At 34.9% G+C, this 16,559-nt stretch overlaps 1 protein-coding gene across 2 annotated transcripts in view; it reads left to right on the top strand.

The window, feature by feature from the left end:
* The first annotated feature begins 636 nt into the window (after positions 1-636).
* The window catches only part of LOC136852547 (uncharacterized), an 18,056-nt gene continuing 2,133 nt past the window's right edge, over positions 637-16,559 (top strand). The window contains exons 1-14 of one of the 2 annotated variants that reach the window (XM_067127294.1): positions 637-717; positions 3,916-3,948; positions 4,720-4,761; positions 4,924-5,575; positions 5,818-5,946; positions 7,277-7,393; positions 7,601-7,717; positions 8,760-8,876; positions 11,237-11,353; positions 11,659-11,775; positions 12,735-12,860; positions 13,988-14,104; positions 15,005-15,121; positions 16,524-16,559. The exon at positions 16,524-16,559 is cut by the window's right edge and continues 81 nt beyond it. In XM_067127294.1, the coding sequence (XP_066983395.1) occupies positions 3,916-3,948; positions 4,720-4,761; positions 4,924-5,575; positions 5,818-5,946; positions 7,277-7,393; positions 7,601-7,717; positions 8,760-8,876; positions 11,237-11,353; positions 11,659-11,775; positions 12,735-12,860; positions 13,988-14,104; positions 15,005-15,121; positions 16,524-16,559 (1,837 nt within the window). In that variant the 5' untranslated portion in view covers positions 637-717. The remainder of the gene's footprint in view (positions 718-3,915; positions 3,949-4,719; positions 4,762-4,923; positions 5,576-5,817; positions 5,947-7,276; positions 7,394-7,600; positions 7,718-8,759; positions 8,877-11,236; positions 11,354-11,658; positions 11,776-12,734; positions 12,861-13,987; positions 14,105-15,004; positions 15,122-16,523) is intronic. The other variant, XM_067127304.1, reaches the window with a different exon arrangement.

Below are 16,559 nucleotides of genomic sequence, written 5' to 3'. Positions count from 1 at the left end.
ATTAATACATTTGGTCTGCAGAGTCTGGATCCTTTATACCCGAAAGTGAATTCAACCTGCGCCCCAAGACCTATGACATAGATAAAATAGCAACATTCGAAATAATTTACTGTTATTCTTTGAGGTCGAAAAGTCGAAAGCAGACGAAACGTAATATGAATACATATTGGAGAAAAACACTGGCATATATTACAAATTACATATATGTGTGTGTAATATACAGCATATATATATATATATATATATATATATATATATATATATATATATATATATATATATATACACATATATATAATGTAATATATATAATAAATACTTATATACTGTGTGCATATATATATATATATATATATATATATATATATATATATATATATATATATATATATACATATATATATATATATATATATATATATATATATACATATACACATACACATGTATATTTATCCAACCAAGAAAATCATTTGCATTTACTACTTATTTATATTGTTTAAATGTCAAGAGCTATATAAAGTACAGATGTTCTCCCTTGACATACCATTAAATGTGTAATTATATGCTTGACATTTAAAATACTCAAATGACCTTAATTAAAACGTAAAATGTCAAAACTTGGGTTTTGCCGTTACCTAGGAGTTTAAGGTCATATAAAATGGATGGTCCCTTCAAACTTATCCACTCTTGGGCAGGCATTCATACTGAACAGCGGTAACTAGCTCCTCAAAAGTTTTTAAAAATATTCTTTTATTTTGTAGAAGTATCTGATATCACATTATTGAGGATAATCTGCAATATTTACTACGGTGTGATAGAGGTTGTTTTAGACTGTTGTTGAAAATCAATCCTGCCTTTTGCCAGCATGGGTCCTTTCCCAATTGCAATATGCAGTCCATACGGTGGTAATGGGGATAACAGGCTTAAAGTGGACCTCTAGACTCTAACTCAGAGACCTTACAATTATTAAATCATTTATTTACTGTGGGAGCCAAGATTGAAATGGATTGGTGTAACAAAAAAGATTCAGTCTAACTTGACTGAATGTATAGCACATAGTTGTTTCCAGATACAAAACTCGATCTCAGGATACAGGCAAATACTGCAAATAGTGATTCACGCTGACAAATTCTAAGCCTGGGGACTCCTTGGCCGTAGCATAAGTCGAGATTATTTTATATTACCAATTGGAGATTTAATCCTAATTCTCTTCACATCTAAGATTATATTGTGGGACTGAATAACTTTGCAATCCAGTTTGTGATTAAAACTACAATGCTTGAAGGTGAAAAAGATGAGACTATGTATGGGAATAACATCAGTTTTTTTCGTTTAAACTTTCTTAGAGTACTGGCAGATATCAGAATACTAGTTATGCATGCATGGAAATGTCTTGTGAGTTCTTTTGCAAGTCGGGGATAAACTCTAAAACCTGCATAACCTGACATGGTGCTGATTTAACTGCCAGAGTGCAAAAAGGTTCTGATTTAACTACCAAAGGAACAAGCTTTAAGCTAGACTATACGACTGGAAATAACTACTGTTATAAAAGTTGAGGTTACAGTATAAGGGGCCCTCTGCCCTACAGCATAACACGTCCTAGGCACTGTCGCAGACATGTGTGACTTACTTGAAACTTTTACGGGACACTTTCAGAGATAGATAATAATGGGCCATCGTTCAGAAAAATAATTTGACATGCTTTAGAACTTGGTTTCAAATTTCATGTGACAAAAGTCTAGTCCACTCTACATGATTCAGTCTTCGACATGTCCGTGAGGAAATATGACTTACCTCTTGTGGCAGCATTGGCCACCATGCTTGTTCTGTTCTCCCAAAGTAATGAGAAATGAAAGCCAGAATTTTGGGTGCATCCAATTTCTTACCAAAGATTCAAGGAAATGGTAGAAAACCGTGTAAGTTGCTTGAGAAAATGATAATACTGAACTTACGGTTGCTAAAATCCATGTACTCAAAGTTCAACGACTTTGTGGTTAGTCCAGATTAGTGTTTCATACAATTATCCAGCATTTGTTAAAGACTCGTTTTCCGCTGATAACCGTTGGCGTGTTTCCAACCTGTCTGCGAGATGTGGGTGATGAGGTTGCCGACATTAGTTTGAGATACGTTTTACTGTTATATGGATAGAACCTAAGATTCTCTAGAGGTGGAGAGGTGGTAAAAGTTATTGCCCGAGTCTTGCGGTTATTTGTACTTAACATTTATAGTTTTCCCAAGACCTCAAGTCTAATGCTACTGATTGTTCTACATCTGGAAACCTCCTTATTTAAGTCACCATTCTACATGATCTTACTGAAAATATTGCTCTCTCACTTAGTTTTTGGCCACTTAGGATGGTGAAGATTCTGTTCTCACGTATCATTGCTACATTTTATTCAGAGGCTTTTTCCACTTAAACAAATCACTGCAGGGGGCTAAAACTTTAGGATAGTCTTGAGCCTCATTTATGAAAGAAACAAGTGTTCAGTAGGTTACTTCTAATTGATACATATTTCAAATGCCTCTAATGCCTTTTCTTACCCAAAATCTTGGAGAATGCGCAGATTTAACTTTTCAGATTATTCAAAATATTGACAGTAATGTAACTGGTAGCCTGCTATTCATTCCCATGACTGAGCTGTCAAAATTTCCACGAATTTCCTGAACTAGTGCTCAAGACTTTTAATGTAACTGCATGGACTAATCTCCAGTTCCCATACGATGGATGAACTTTCCACTTTTCTTTTCCTGTCCCACAAGATACCTCCAGGTATACAAGCTAAAATAGTGGTGTAGCTTGCAGCAAGAGATTCATAGTCCTTTGTTAGTGTCATTCAGATAATGATCTAAGGAACTTTAAGATAGTGTTTCCGGGATTTTTATTAATCGTACACATTCCGTGAGGATATTGTACAATCTGTAATCATTTCTTATTTTACGCTCCTCATAAACTACCACTTTCCTCTTTTTAAGACAAAATTGTCAAAATATTAACATATTTTCCAATTAAAGCGATGCAATTAATACTGAACAGATATTACCAACCATACGGCTTCTACAGTTTATGAATATATATATATATATATATATATATATATATATATATATATATATATATATATATATATATATATATATATATATATAAAGAGACATAGCACTATTGATCTGAAAAGATCAGAAAAGTAGGGGTTAATGCAAAAAAACAAGTTGAAGTGCTATTCATGTTTTCTTGGTATACAAGCATGCCTGGATGTACATGCACTGTATAACTATATGTTAAATGAATTGATCTTGCTAAGGTGGATGAATGTATTTCTTTCACACACACACACACACACACACACACACACATACACATATATATATATATATATATATGTATATATATATATATATATATATATATATATATGTGTGTGTGTGTGTGTGTGCGTGTGTGTATAACTGAATCACGAAAATATGGAACGTGATGAATATATAAATAAAGATAAAATCCACGAAGGAAAGAGAACCACTAAAGTGCTGCGAGGCCTTCCGACTGGCGCCTTTTACTTAGCAGTCTGCTAAGTAAAGGACGCCAGTCGAAAAACCTCACAGCCGTCCAGTGTTTCTCTTTCCTGCGTGGCTTTGATCTTTATATATATATATATATATATATATATATATATATATATATATATATATATATATATATATATATATATGTATATGTGTGTGTGTGTGTGTGTGTGTGTGTGTGTGTGTGTGTGTAATTATTTCCGACTTCCCGTATCGAGGCTCTAAGAGGATATGAAAAAAAATGCAAGTAAAGTATGAGGTAGGAAGTAAACAGGCAATACATACTTATATAATTTCTGTTTCTTCTCCTATGCCGCCCTGTCTAATTACCATTTATTTTGCGTTTTCCAGATGAGGACGCTGCTACTACTAATTTTGACTTCCGTAAGTACATTCCCTTAGAGTAATAACAAACGAAATGGCCCCCATAAAAATGACTTCTATATACCGTCACTTTCTGTCTGTCTGTTAACTTCTTCTTGGCAAGACTCAGTTGCTGAGGTCGATTGATAATCTATACAGACTTTATGAAATTTATGTTTTAAGATTAAACGGAAGTTATACTGCTGGTTTTTCGATCTTCAAAAATAAGCAACTTGAAGTGTACGACAGGAAAAAGACACACTTTCATCATGCAAGCCCCGTGAACATCCACGGCGAAAGGTGTGGGGAAAGCTAAAAATTCTCAGGGTGACACTTTTCGATGACGTCCCGGCAAAAAAATGAAAAGGTGTATATTATTATATACCCTCCTTTTACAGGATTATATCGCCCTAAGGACAAGAAAATTCGTATTCTCGAAGTGGCAACAACAGTTAGTGAGGTTTCAAGAAATGACAGCTGTAAATTTCAATTACTGGACAGCGTATAGTACTATTTTAATGCTGATTTTGACAATACACCTAATATGATTACCGGCTTTGCATGATTTAGTGAGTGTCCCTGTTTGGCGCACAGCATAAAAAGCCAGTATTATGAAAGTGTAACGAAACATCTTTTTAATAACAAATATTAGATGTGAAAAAATTCAAGATTCTTCATTCAACTAGATGCATCATTATATGGGTCAGCACAACACATACAACTTCAAATTTTTTTAATCTATCAAATTTACTGTGAACACAAGACTTATCAAATTACTCTCTCATTTTTCAGGGCTCCTGTATTATTGGGGGCCAAGGAAGCGGACTTCGAATGGTAAGAATGAGGGATATAAAATATTCACTTATACTTTTGAAGAATATGAGAAACGGCTGTCAAGAAAAGACTTTAGCTAACGTAATTATTCTTGAAATAAAAATGTATGGACACTGGGTAAAACTCTCCAGTAGTTGGTAATGATTCATTTCCCTCTTCCAGAGGAATGCAGCAGAGAGTGAGAGTATTAACTTAGATAACCAGGAAGTACCCGTAGCAGATCGAGAAGCGAAGGTTCATCTGGAAAAAAATGCAGGAGGATTTAAATTTCAATCTGATTTTGAAGATGCCGCCAAGAAACATAGACTGAATTTTGTTGAAGGATATGAGAAGTCTTCAGCTGGAGATTTACCTATCAACAGATTGGATCTTGGTAGCCCAAAAGATTTACTGAAAGAGAAACCTGCAGAAACATCTAAGAAAATCTCAGCTGCACAAGACAGTCTACAGGAAGACTCTCAAGATATATCAGAGGCGTTAGAGAAACTCAATTCGATACTTAAAGATGCAGCCAGAGAAGTTCCAGCTAAGATTACCCCAGAAGTCGTAGAGTCCTTCATTACAAAAGCATTTAGCAAGGGAAGGGAACTTGGTCTTTCAGAAGATCTGATTTCAAGAATGATTAAATGGGATTCAGCTCTTGAGAGCGTTGCTAAAGAGGTTGCAAATCAACAAGCCAAGGAAAAGAAAGACCAAAACAGAGAGAGAGCACTATCTAAGTCTAAAAACTTATCACAAAAAGAAACTGAAGTAAAAAGTGAAGACACCAATGAACTTGTCAAAGAGAGCAACACAACTCGACAGCTTCATATCGGTAAGCACTTTTCACTCTCTAAACACATTCAAAGGGAGAGAATGAATACGTCTAAAACATTGCATACCTTTATGATGCCATAGAATAAAATGATTTATTCAAATCCAAGATCAACTGAAAAGTGTACATACCCAATATTTATTCAAACTGTAACCGTTTAGACTATTCATGCTCAAGACTAATACGAGTATAAAAACAGTATATAACGGATAACTTTAACAGTCTTCCATTCAATCTTCCAGTTTACGTAGCGCCCTGTTATTCTTCCGCATGTGGATGGCATAATCCGGGTGATATCTACTACTGTCCTTGTCTTGAGTACATTTGCTTTGATGGTCAAGAGTACCAAACAGGAAACGTTGATCCTACTTGTAAGTACAGATATAATGAGAGAAGTGTAAGTATATGTGAAGATCATAGAGTTGTTCTTTGGAAAAAGTTTTTTTTTTTTTTTTGCACAGTCTCCCATACTTCATGATACTTTCTTCAACTCAGTACAAGAATAGAAATAATTTCCATACTATTGTCAGTAAACTGGGCACCCTGAAAGTAATTCAAAAGGTCTATTTTTCTCATATCTATCATAAAGTAATTCAAAAGGTCTATTTTTCTCATATCTATCATAATCTTTGATACAGAAAATAAAAGTATAAAGTCATAGAAACCTCACTACAAGACCTAGTAAACTGTACTACAGACCAGACTTTTAGACAAATAAGGTCTCTTATTCTTATAACTTTCACGATCTACAACCAAATAGCTGACAGGCAAAGAATGAATTCTGAATGAAAAAGTATGTAAACTTCACCAGGAATATTACAACATTATTACGATGCAATGAAATTTGGTACACAGAATTGAGCTACTTATTGCAACAAAATAGTCATAAAGTTCAATCAGTCATTCTTGAATCTTAACAAACTGATGAATTCCTTCTCAAGAAAATCCCATTCCATCCCTATATGGTCTTTTTCCATTTACTGACCTCCGTACTTTGATTTGTTCATAGTCTTTCAACTTAATAGTCCATTAATGACAGCGACCATAGTAGAAGGCTGAGCAAGCTCTGAGATTTTTTACATCAGACCACACAAAAAGATTCTTTAAAGAGCGCTCTGGATATACTAGTCATCATCTGTTTTTTTTTTTTTTCTTGTTAAATGTTGACCATATACCGTGGAGTCTCGCAGTGATGATTCTAAACAAATACTCGAATATACATCACAAACAATGGCGTTCGATGATGCTTTTTTGACATCCTGATCTTACACAAAGGGTTCTGAAGAGCTCATCGAGTATTTAAACAGTGACACTCTCTTCAGTGAAATTAGTAAAATATACACTGACAAATGGAGAACATTATTCCCGAGCTCTTGGTTATACTGATAGTTTGTTGAACACTGTGCCAAGTCTAGTTGACTATTAGTTTTGGTGTTTGTGAACCACGTTAAGCAGTTAAGATACTGTATGAAGTGCTGTATATCACTACAAGCAAACATATCTTCCAAAAATGGTGTAGGAAGCTTGTCTATTTATGGATTATTTCATGCTAGCAGTAAACTGTTCAAAAACTGTTCATAAAAAGTTACTTCTTTGCACACTTCTCAGTTTTATTGGGGTTTAATTATGAGAGACGGGCGCATGCACAAACGGCATACTTTATACTAGACAGATAATTTAATGAGATTTCGCATACTTCAGGCTGCTACAGTGCTGAGGGTCACTGGTACGAAAACGGCATCTCATATAATGATTACTGCGAAGCATACATCTGCGAAAATGGAGTCGGACACCCTACCGGCGCAAATGTCACTGAGTGTAGGTGGAGCAATGTACTCTACGTCTGACATTAATGATTTATAATTTCACGTAATTTCTCCTTCTTAGTGGGAATAATTGGCATAAGTGTGTGTGTGTGTGTGTGCGTGTATATATATATATATATATATATATATATATATATATATATATATATATATATATATATATATATATATATATAAAAGTGTAAAAAATTCTTTTCAGGCTGCTTAGACACTTGGGGAAACTGGCACTTAAACGGTGAACTTTACGTTTCCGGTTGCAGGGAATACTTCTGCAGTGGCGGCATCGGGTATGATACAGGAAACGACAGAGCCAGATGTAAGTGCATCATTTTCTCATAACTTTCATCTACGGTTCATCCATTACTAGCATTCTGTTTCATTATGTAGTAATTCACTAGAATTCGAGGTTTTCAGACGGATGTTTCTCCTAAAGAAAAACCAATATTTGATCATCATAAGTATGTTAAACAATTTCCAAAATTTGATCATCATAAGTATGTTAAACAATTTCCAAAAGTTTAAAATGTTCTCAAGTACTATTTTTTTTTTTCGATAACAGAACCTTCCGGGAAATCCCTGAAGTTGTACAGCAATGCTGTTTTTCATAAATCTACGGCTTTAATCAAACAGATCTCAGTATCATTTAATAGGTCGTAACTGATACTTTTTAAAATCCCTTTACAAGATCCACGCATAAACCTGATGTTACGTCTTTGCTAAAAAAAAAAAAAAGTAGAAATAAACAGCTTTATAATCACGTACATATGAAAATTCGTAAATTAAACGAAATTTTCAGTTAAGAGAACAATATAAATTTTAGGGTTGTCTTCCACCTCCTTTGGCTCGTGGAATAATTTATATAAACAGAAGGAATTAAGAATTCCTGCAGTTGCTTAATGCAGAGGGGCCATACAGTTTTTCCAGTGACTGTATTAGATCATTCTTTTTTGAAGCGGGAATAGCATGACCTCTGTTTTTCCATTCAAAAGGTTAACAGATTCCATATTTTCGAACAGCATTTCAAACTGAGAAAACAAAGATGTACTCACTCAAAGGGTTAACAAAGATTTTCAAATTTCATTACTATCACTATCATCAGACAAAACGCATTGCTATGCTCATTAATAAGACGCATTAGCTGTTGGTATCTTCAAAAGAGTAAAGTATATAAAAGAATCCAACTAAAGAATGCCAGTGCCCAGTCCTCAATATCCAGTTGAACAGCAAGAAGGAATTTCACTCTAGGATAACTTGTAGCTACCTTCTCCACTCATTTACACTAACTAGACGTAAAGGCATTTATTTAATCACAACATTTACTGATGATAACTATCTGGAATGAGGTGTCATGTTTTCAGGCTGCTTGGGTCCTGATGGCAGATATTATGCAAATGGTGAAGCCTTTATGTACCAGTGCAACAGTTATTACTGCTTCTACGGATACTATTATTGGGTGCATTATTCAGAGAGTCATTGTAAGTATTGAGACTACAAAGAGTTAAAGTAGAAATTAAGCACACGAGAGGGTAATTAAAATTAGCAAACGATAATATAAATAGTAAGAAAGCACAAATAAACATGCCGAGAGACTGACAACACTTACGCACATACACACAACAAACACTCACTAACACAACACACATGTCTATACACACACACACACACACACACACACACACACACACACACACACACATATATATATATATATATATATATATATATATATATATAATATTATTGCAAAAAACATACATATATAGTCATGACGCAATTATAATATATACATTTATATACAGGGTGTAACACGAGTTTATGCAAATATTTTGGGAAATGAAAGAAAAAGTCGTTCAGTAGAATATGTTCTGTAAACATTTGCATTTTAAGGCTTCGTTTGTCGGTGAGGTGAATTTTTCAAATACCCGTTTATATTATTACTCGGGCAAGTAAGATGGCGTACGGGATGTCGGAGTAGCCATGGATATGGGGAGGGGGATGGAGCTGATCAGTTCACTTGTTACTCTCAGCAGTCTCGCTTTTCCTCCAAGACAAGTGAGCGTTTCCGGGTTACAAGTCTCAGATTCCTGATTCATTTTGAGAGCAAAAATCTGGAGACAATTCCTTACCGTTCCCGTAACGTGGAATATGCACATAAGATGTTTATTTATGGGTTTTGCAGCAGTTAAATTTCAAAATTACAAGGCTGTGAACTCCACTGTTATAAAAAAGGAAATGGCGATTAGACCGATGTGAATAACATACCTCCAAATCAAACATATCCTTTAGATACTGGACACGGGAAAAAATGCATGCATCATTGGAACCTTCTCTCTCTCCATCAATGGTATTCGCTAGGCTCCAATAAAGAAAAGAAAAGCAAGCCTAACGGAATCTCCCCTTCATCAAAGATAGGCCTATTCTTTACACACCGACCAAAGATTAAAACCTGTTATCAAAAACCTCTCCTTCTCCCTCAAAAGTATTCATCACACACCAGTCAAAGGAAAAATGCACCTACTCATATGAAAACGCTTTCGTCTCTCTCGGGTGAAAAAGAAGGGGGGAAAAAGTATTGAAAATTCCCTTTCTTCTTTCGTTCCTGTCAAAGGTAGCCTGTTTATACAGTAATCGGAAGAGGTGAAAAAGCCGACATTATTCAAAGTGCAGTATCCTCCCTACCTGCGGTCCCTTGTCATCATGAGACTGTCACTATCACTCATTCAGCATAGGCATAGTCCTAGTCCTGACTACTGATTCAACAATTCCGTGACGAGGCGGCAGGACAGAGAGCGCCAGAATTCAATAATCGCAAATAAATGTTGCCAAGCAACATTTACACTACTATCTTGATACGTAAATCAAATGAGATTACATGACGTCTGTTCACAGGTGATTTACTAGTTGAAAGGACTGTAATGTTACATTTTTGAATAACCTGCAAGAAAAAAAAATCATAATTAAAAGATCAGCAATCCAGTTGCCTAATGTGCTTAATCAAACCTTCCCCCATATCCTTGACTATCCCAACATCCCGTGTTCCATTTCTTGACTGAGAGCAGCGTTAACGATATTTTAAAAATTCACCTCATTGGCAAACGTAGCCTTAAAATGTATATGTTTATAGCACATTTTCTTTTCAGAATTACTTTTCTTTCATTTCTCAAAATATCTGCATAAACTCGTGTTACACCCTATATATATTATATATATATATATATATATATATATATATATATATATATATATATATATATATATATATATATATATATATATATATATATATATATATATACGTGCGTGTGTGTATCTGTATAGTGATACGGTAAGTCAGAGAAATTGTATGGGATAAGAAAATTATTTGTCAAGGAAGTGCGGGTTGCTGGAAGTTTGCTAATGACAGCGCTAACTGGGGATAATGAATAAATACAACAAAGCTCGTAAAAGAGTTTGACACTGCTTGAAAGAGGAGAAAGTTGAGAATTCAAGTGATTAAGTATAAGGTTTTGTGGGTAAATAAAAACCAGGAAGGTGGGTAATGAAAGTTAATATTCATGTACGAATAAGCGAAGCAGTTGATTCCTTTCAATATGCGAGTCACAGAACAAGTGAAACAAGGAAGGCCGCCAGAGGAGAGTTTGCAAAAGACTGGGAAGAGAGTCGAATTGTGTGTGTGTGTGTGTGTGTGTATATAAGTACGTATGTATGTGTATATATGTATAGATATATACATATTCGCTGTGACCCTCTTCTTTTCCGACTTTGTCTTGATACTCCCCTATTTTTCACTCCTCTTCCCCTCTCTGTACCGTTCTCTTGCTTTACTTGGGACCAGGCTGCACTGGATGGGACGGCCAGTGGCATGGAAATGGAGAGATCTTTTCCGTATACTGCCAAGATTATTATTGTGATTATGGAATTGCTCGACCCCTCGGCAGCAACTCACGACACTGTAAGTTGACAAATGGGACTGTTTATGTATGAATTAATTATTTTAACAGAAATAAATGACCGGATTAACGGGGAACTGTTTCCGGTGGAAAGTTCAATATACCATATAATATAATCTTCCCTCATGGTTATTTTGGCTTAACAAGTTTCTCTGCGTTTCTTGAAGAGGTAGAGAAAACCAAAACCAACACATTTCTGTCATTATGATATTTTTCACTGACTTCAGTATATTACAGATATTACAATTAGTAGTTACACGGTCTTTGAAAAGACTAAACTTTTTTTTCCCCTTTGCTTTGTGCCAAGGCTGTCTTGACTACGATGGAGAATGGCATGCTGCAGGAGAGACCTACATCAAGGACTGCCAAGCCTATTTGTGCAATTGGGGATACTCTTACCCTCTGCCAAGTGTTGTAAAGGAATGTAAGACATTAGCTTTACCAAACGTTCTATATTTCCTACCTACATCTGCTATCACGTGAGCACTGACTTTCACCGGAAGAAAAAAAGAACACAAAGGTTGAGAACACCACCATTCTGGGACTCTATCATCCTTCGATTTTTACGCGAAAAAGCAATCATACTCAAAGGGAGTTTTTTCTCGTTCCGAAGTGAGCTGAAATAAAAAAAAAATTCCAGAAAAGCACAATAACTCAAAGGCCAAACCACGCGCAACATTCTTCTGCTATAACAAGCGAATATTTTTCGGCAAACTGCATTTCATTTCCTCAGATCATAAATATATGATAGTTATGCTGCTTTGTGAATATATGGCTTGCTTATAAATTCCAGATGCTTCACTGACACAAATAATTTGACGCTATTCCCTGACATTAACAACTCGCCTGAAATTCTGGGCTTTACTCTGGCAAGTTGCTTCCTCCCAGAATGTACTACCGACTATTTCCATATATTCACCGATCGCTATTTTTCGCTCGCTTATTGGTTTAACTACTTAATGGATATGTCTTGCTCCGTGAATTTCTGTAACATTTCTTTAAGTACCCGTTCTTTACTCTGATCAATACTATTCGGATAGTTTCTTAATCTTACCAAAAAATCATTTGAATACTCTTTCGTAACTTTTAATTGACAAATGTTTATTTTTTCTTCAATTCAGTACCTTAATTTATCAACATACATATATATATATATATATATATATATATATATATATATATATATATATATATATATATATATATGCATGTATGTATTATGTATGCATGCATGTATGCATGCATGCATGTATATATGTATATACAAAGCTGGCAAGTTTTTATTCCTTCATCCATACAGGTTAGATTGTACAAGCCAACTTTATTTCATCCATAATTTTCCGATTTCTTTACTTTTAATACATGAACTTCCCTTCCTTGCAGGCTGTTCCAATTACTACGGAGAGTGGTTTGCGAATTACGAAGTATACACCGAGTATTGCAGAGATTACCAATGCGTGCAAGGCGTCTCATATTTACTGGATGGTCCAGGATATGTTTCACGAAACTGTGAGTGTGCTCGTAAAACATTACTTAAAGTTTATCTTCTTCATTTCAAAAGAGATTTGCACTTTTCTTTTCCGGCAGAAAATCTTCTCTGGTTTTAGAAAAGAATATAAACAATCGCCAATGCCGAACTCATTCTTTTGCTGCTGAAAAAATAATTAATGACACAATATACCAGGTTCGTGACTTCTTCATGTAAAAGGAAGCCACACCGCAAACGTCAATTTCAATTTGTGAATATCTCCCATTTATCTACACTCAGTCTCAACACTATCAGTTATTAGATACTTAGACTTATTCCGAAATTTCTCGTGCACTAGCAGGCCTTTACAGGTTCCCTCGGCCTCTTCCTTTGAATTCCAGATCAATTCTTTTCCCCAAATCCATCTTTTCTTATTCGTCAAACATGATCAAACACTGCATAATACTCTGGACCACTTGCTTACTTATTTTCACATACACACTCAACAGCCACGTTCATCTTCAATATAGGTCCTTTGGTTAAATTGTTCCTTCACACAGCCCTAGTTTACACGCATTACTACTCCAAATACCTCTCTCTCTTTTTCAAGTTATATTATTCCAGGATCAATAACTCACTTTCCATTAAAACAATATCAAAAGTTATACAGACTTCAATTTGTACTGCATCACCACCACCTGTCATGTTTCCTGTAAGTGTTTACTGTTTGCATATTCCATTATCCTACTTTCATCTTTTTTTTTTTTTAATACTTAAAAGAACTATCATGTACTATTCTTATATCAGCTATGCTAGCAGACATGTAATCCTTTTATTGGCGTTCACTTTCAGTTTTAATTTTACTTTTATTCATATCATATTTGTCTATCTCAATTAAAAAAAAAATCTAATACCATTCCAGACACGTCAGACGACATATTTCTTTACCACCATCTCACTTAATCCGTCACCAATAGTATTCCAATTTTTCAGAATTACCATAAATTTACTGCACCTACTGTAAGCACCCTTAAAACAAAGTCATATCCCAACTGCAGGTCATTAACTTAACCCCACCCTACTTTCCAGTACTGTCATTAATCAATAAGCACCACATCAAATTAGAAACCTTGGCTACTTGTCTAAAATCTCTCGCAATATTCCTCAGGTTGTCGTGATGTTGATGGGGAATGGCACGCGGAAGGAGAGACCTACATCTACCGGTGCCAGGCCTACTTGTGCCAGTGGGGTTATTCGATGCCTATGAACACTCATGTTCATGAATGTAAGGTTTTTGGTCGTCTGAAGGTCAAATCATTAATAGGTCTCTGATGTTTTATTGGTCATAAGTCACTCTGTGAAGAGCAATATACACAATATTGCAATAAATTATGAAACATTCCTAGCGAAAAAGACGCAAATAGGAGACCATACACTGACCATACACGGATAGGTATGCGTGTTCGTATAGCGAGCAAAACGAAATTTTAACGTACGTACTCAAAGACAGTATCTTTTAGCCTAGGTTTAAACGCTGATAAGATTCAACATACCAGATTTGCATGGAAAAATGGCAAATTATAACCTGCAAATGGCCCAGCTACTAGCGACTGATTGAATCTCTATTGATGGGTCGAGCAGACTAGGGAGTAAAGACCTCTTCACATATACATGAAAGTGAAAAACGAAGTACTGGGTAACAACGAATAAATTCTGAACTTATATAAAATTTACCGTCAAATAAAAATTATGAAAATATTAAGTATACCAATAAATATAAAGTTAATGATAAAAAATAAGCTGTATGTTTAAAAATTCACCCATGATCTAGTTTTATAGGCATTACTTACTAGACATCATTTCCTTTTCTAGAATTTTATTATACGTTTTAAAATCACCACACCATCCAACAATTTCTCAATTAAAACATACTTGAGAAATCCAGCCCGTTTCAAACGACTGAAATTCAAAATAAATTATAGCAAAAGAACTCCTTCAAAACCCCAAAACGGATGATGCTGCATAGAGAACCATAGAGATCCATTTTCTTCAGAAACAGAACACATCAACTAAGTTGCGAGACCATGATGGTATCCTTACTTTCATCTATGAAGTGGTATTATCATTCACCAATAAAATATCATTAAAGAAATCATAAAACTACCGACTCTTACTTTTCTCACAGGTTGTCTGGATAGTCAAGGTCATTGGCACGCAAATTACGAAACTTATTCGGACTGGTGTTCCGATTACTACTGCAATTCTGGTCAGGCGGTCTTCCAAGGATACCCGTCATACAAGTGTGAGAACAACAATTACTTTGATCTACTTCAGTTTCCTGGCAACAATATGCATAAATATGATTTTTATATTAATGAAATTCTTTTGTTCAATTGTTCACAAACACGAGAAGCGGCTCGCTTTGAAGTGGTTTGTAAAATTTGATATAATTATATATATATTATATATTATATATATGTATATATATATATATATATAAATAATACATATATGTATATATATATGTATATATATATATGTATATATATATATATATATATATATATATATATATATATGTTTGCTATATTTTACATAAATATTACACACCCACACCTTCACAAACACACACACACAAGCGTGCACACACATTTATACATATATATATATATATATATATATATATATATATATATATATATATATTAGCTGACCAACCCAGTGCTCCCTAGGAAAACTCTGAATGTCAACCGATAAACTCTCTTTCTCGGTCTCCAACTCTCACGCACCCTTTCCCTCCTTCTCCTCCCTAACACCCCCTCTGCTATCTCTCTCACTTCCTTTCCCTATCATTTTCTCTCTCTCTCTCTCTCTCTCTCTCTCTCTCTCTCTCTCTCTCTCTCTCTCTCTCTCTCTCTCTCTCCCCCTTTCCTGTTAAGATAGTTGCTTCAATTAAATTGCCCAACATTTTTGACAATTTACATTTCACCCCTTCTCAACCCCCATTCCTGTCGGGGCTGAACCTGGACTTCAAGGGCATCAGGAGTGTCACTATTCATTTGGCGACCTCGAAAACTATGGATTAGACACTAATATCTGTCATTTTTACATTTTATTTTTCACCCTTTCTCACCCCCTTCCTGTCAGGGCTGAACTTGAACTTAAAGAGCATCGAGAGTGTCACTATTCATCTAAGCAACCTCAAAAACTATGATTAGATATTAATATCTATCATTTTTGACATTTTATTTTTCACCCGTTCTCACCCCCCTTCCTATCTGGGCTGAACTTGGACTTAAAAGGCATAGGGAGTGTCACTGTTCATCTCAGCGACCTCAAAAACTAGTGGATTAGACACTGATATCTGTTGTTTTTGGTTATTTTTATATGCCAACCCCTTCCCACCCCAACCCCCTTTACTGCCAGTGATGTCTTACCCTCAAAGTATTTTTTTCCCAGATAGTAAGTCATATGTATACCAAGTTTCGTTGAAACTGCTTAATGTGTTTCACAGTTATGCTGGACCATACACACACACACACACACACATATATATATACATATATATATGTGTGTGTGTATATATATATATATATATATATATATATATATATATATATATATATATATATATATATATATATATATATAAGGTATTTAAACAGAAAGTATCAAAGTATGACAAAATAATGGAATCCCTTCAGGCTGCCAAGATTCTGAGGGTAACTGGCATCAAAATT

This window comes from Macrobrachium rosenbergii, chromosome 3 (assembly GCF_040412425.1).
Source record: "Macrobrachium rosenbergii isolate ZJJX-2024 chromosome 3, ASM4041242v1, whole genome shotgun sequence".
In the NCBI taxonomy this organism is placed as follows: domain Eukaryota; kingdom Metazoa; phylum Arthropoda; class Malacostraca; order Decapoda; family Palaemonidae; genus Macrobrachium; species Macrobrachium rosenbergii.
Note: the sequence above shows the minus strand (reverse complement) of the source record. Positions and strands in the feature narration are given on the sequence as shown.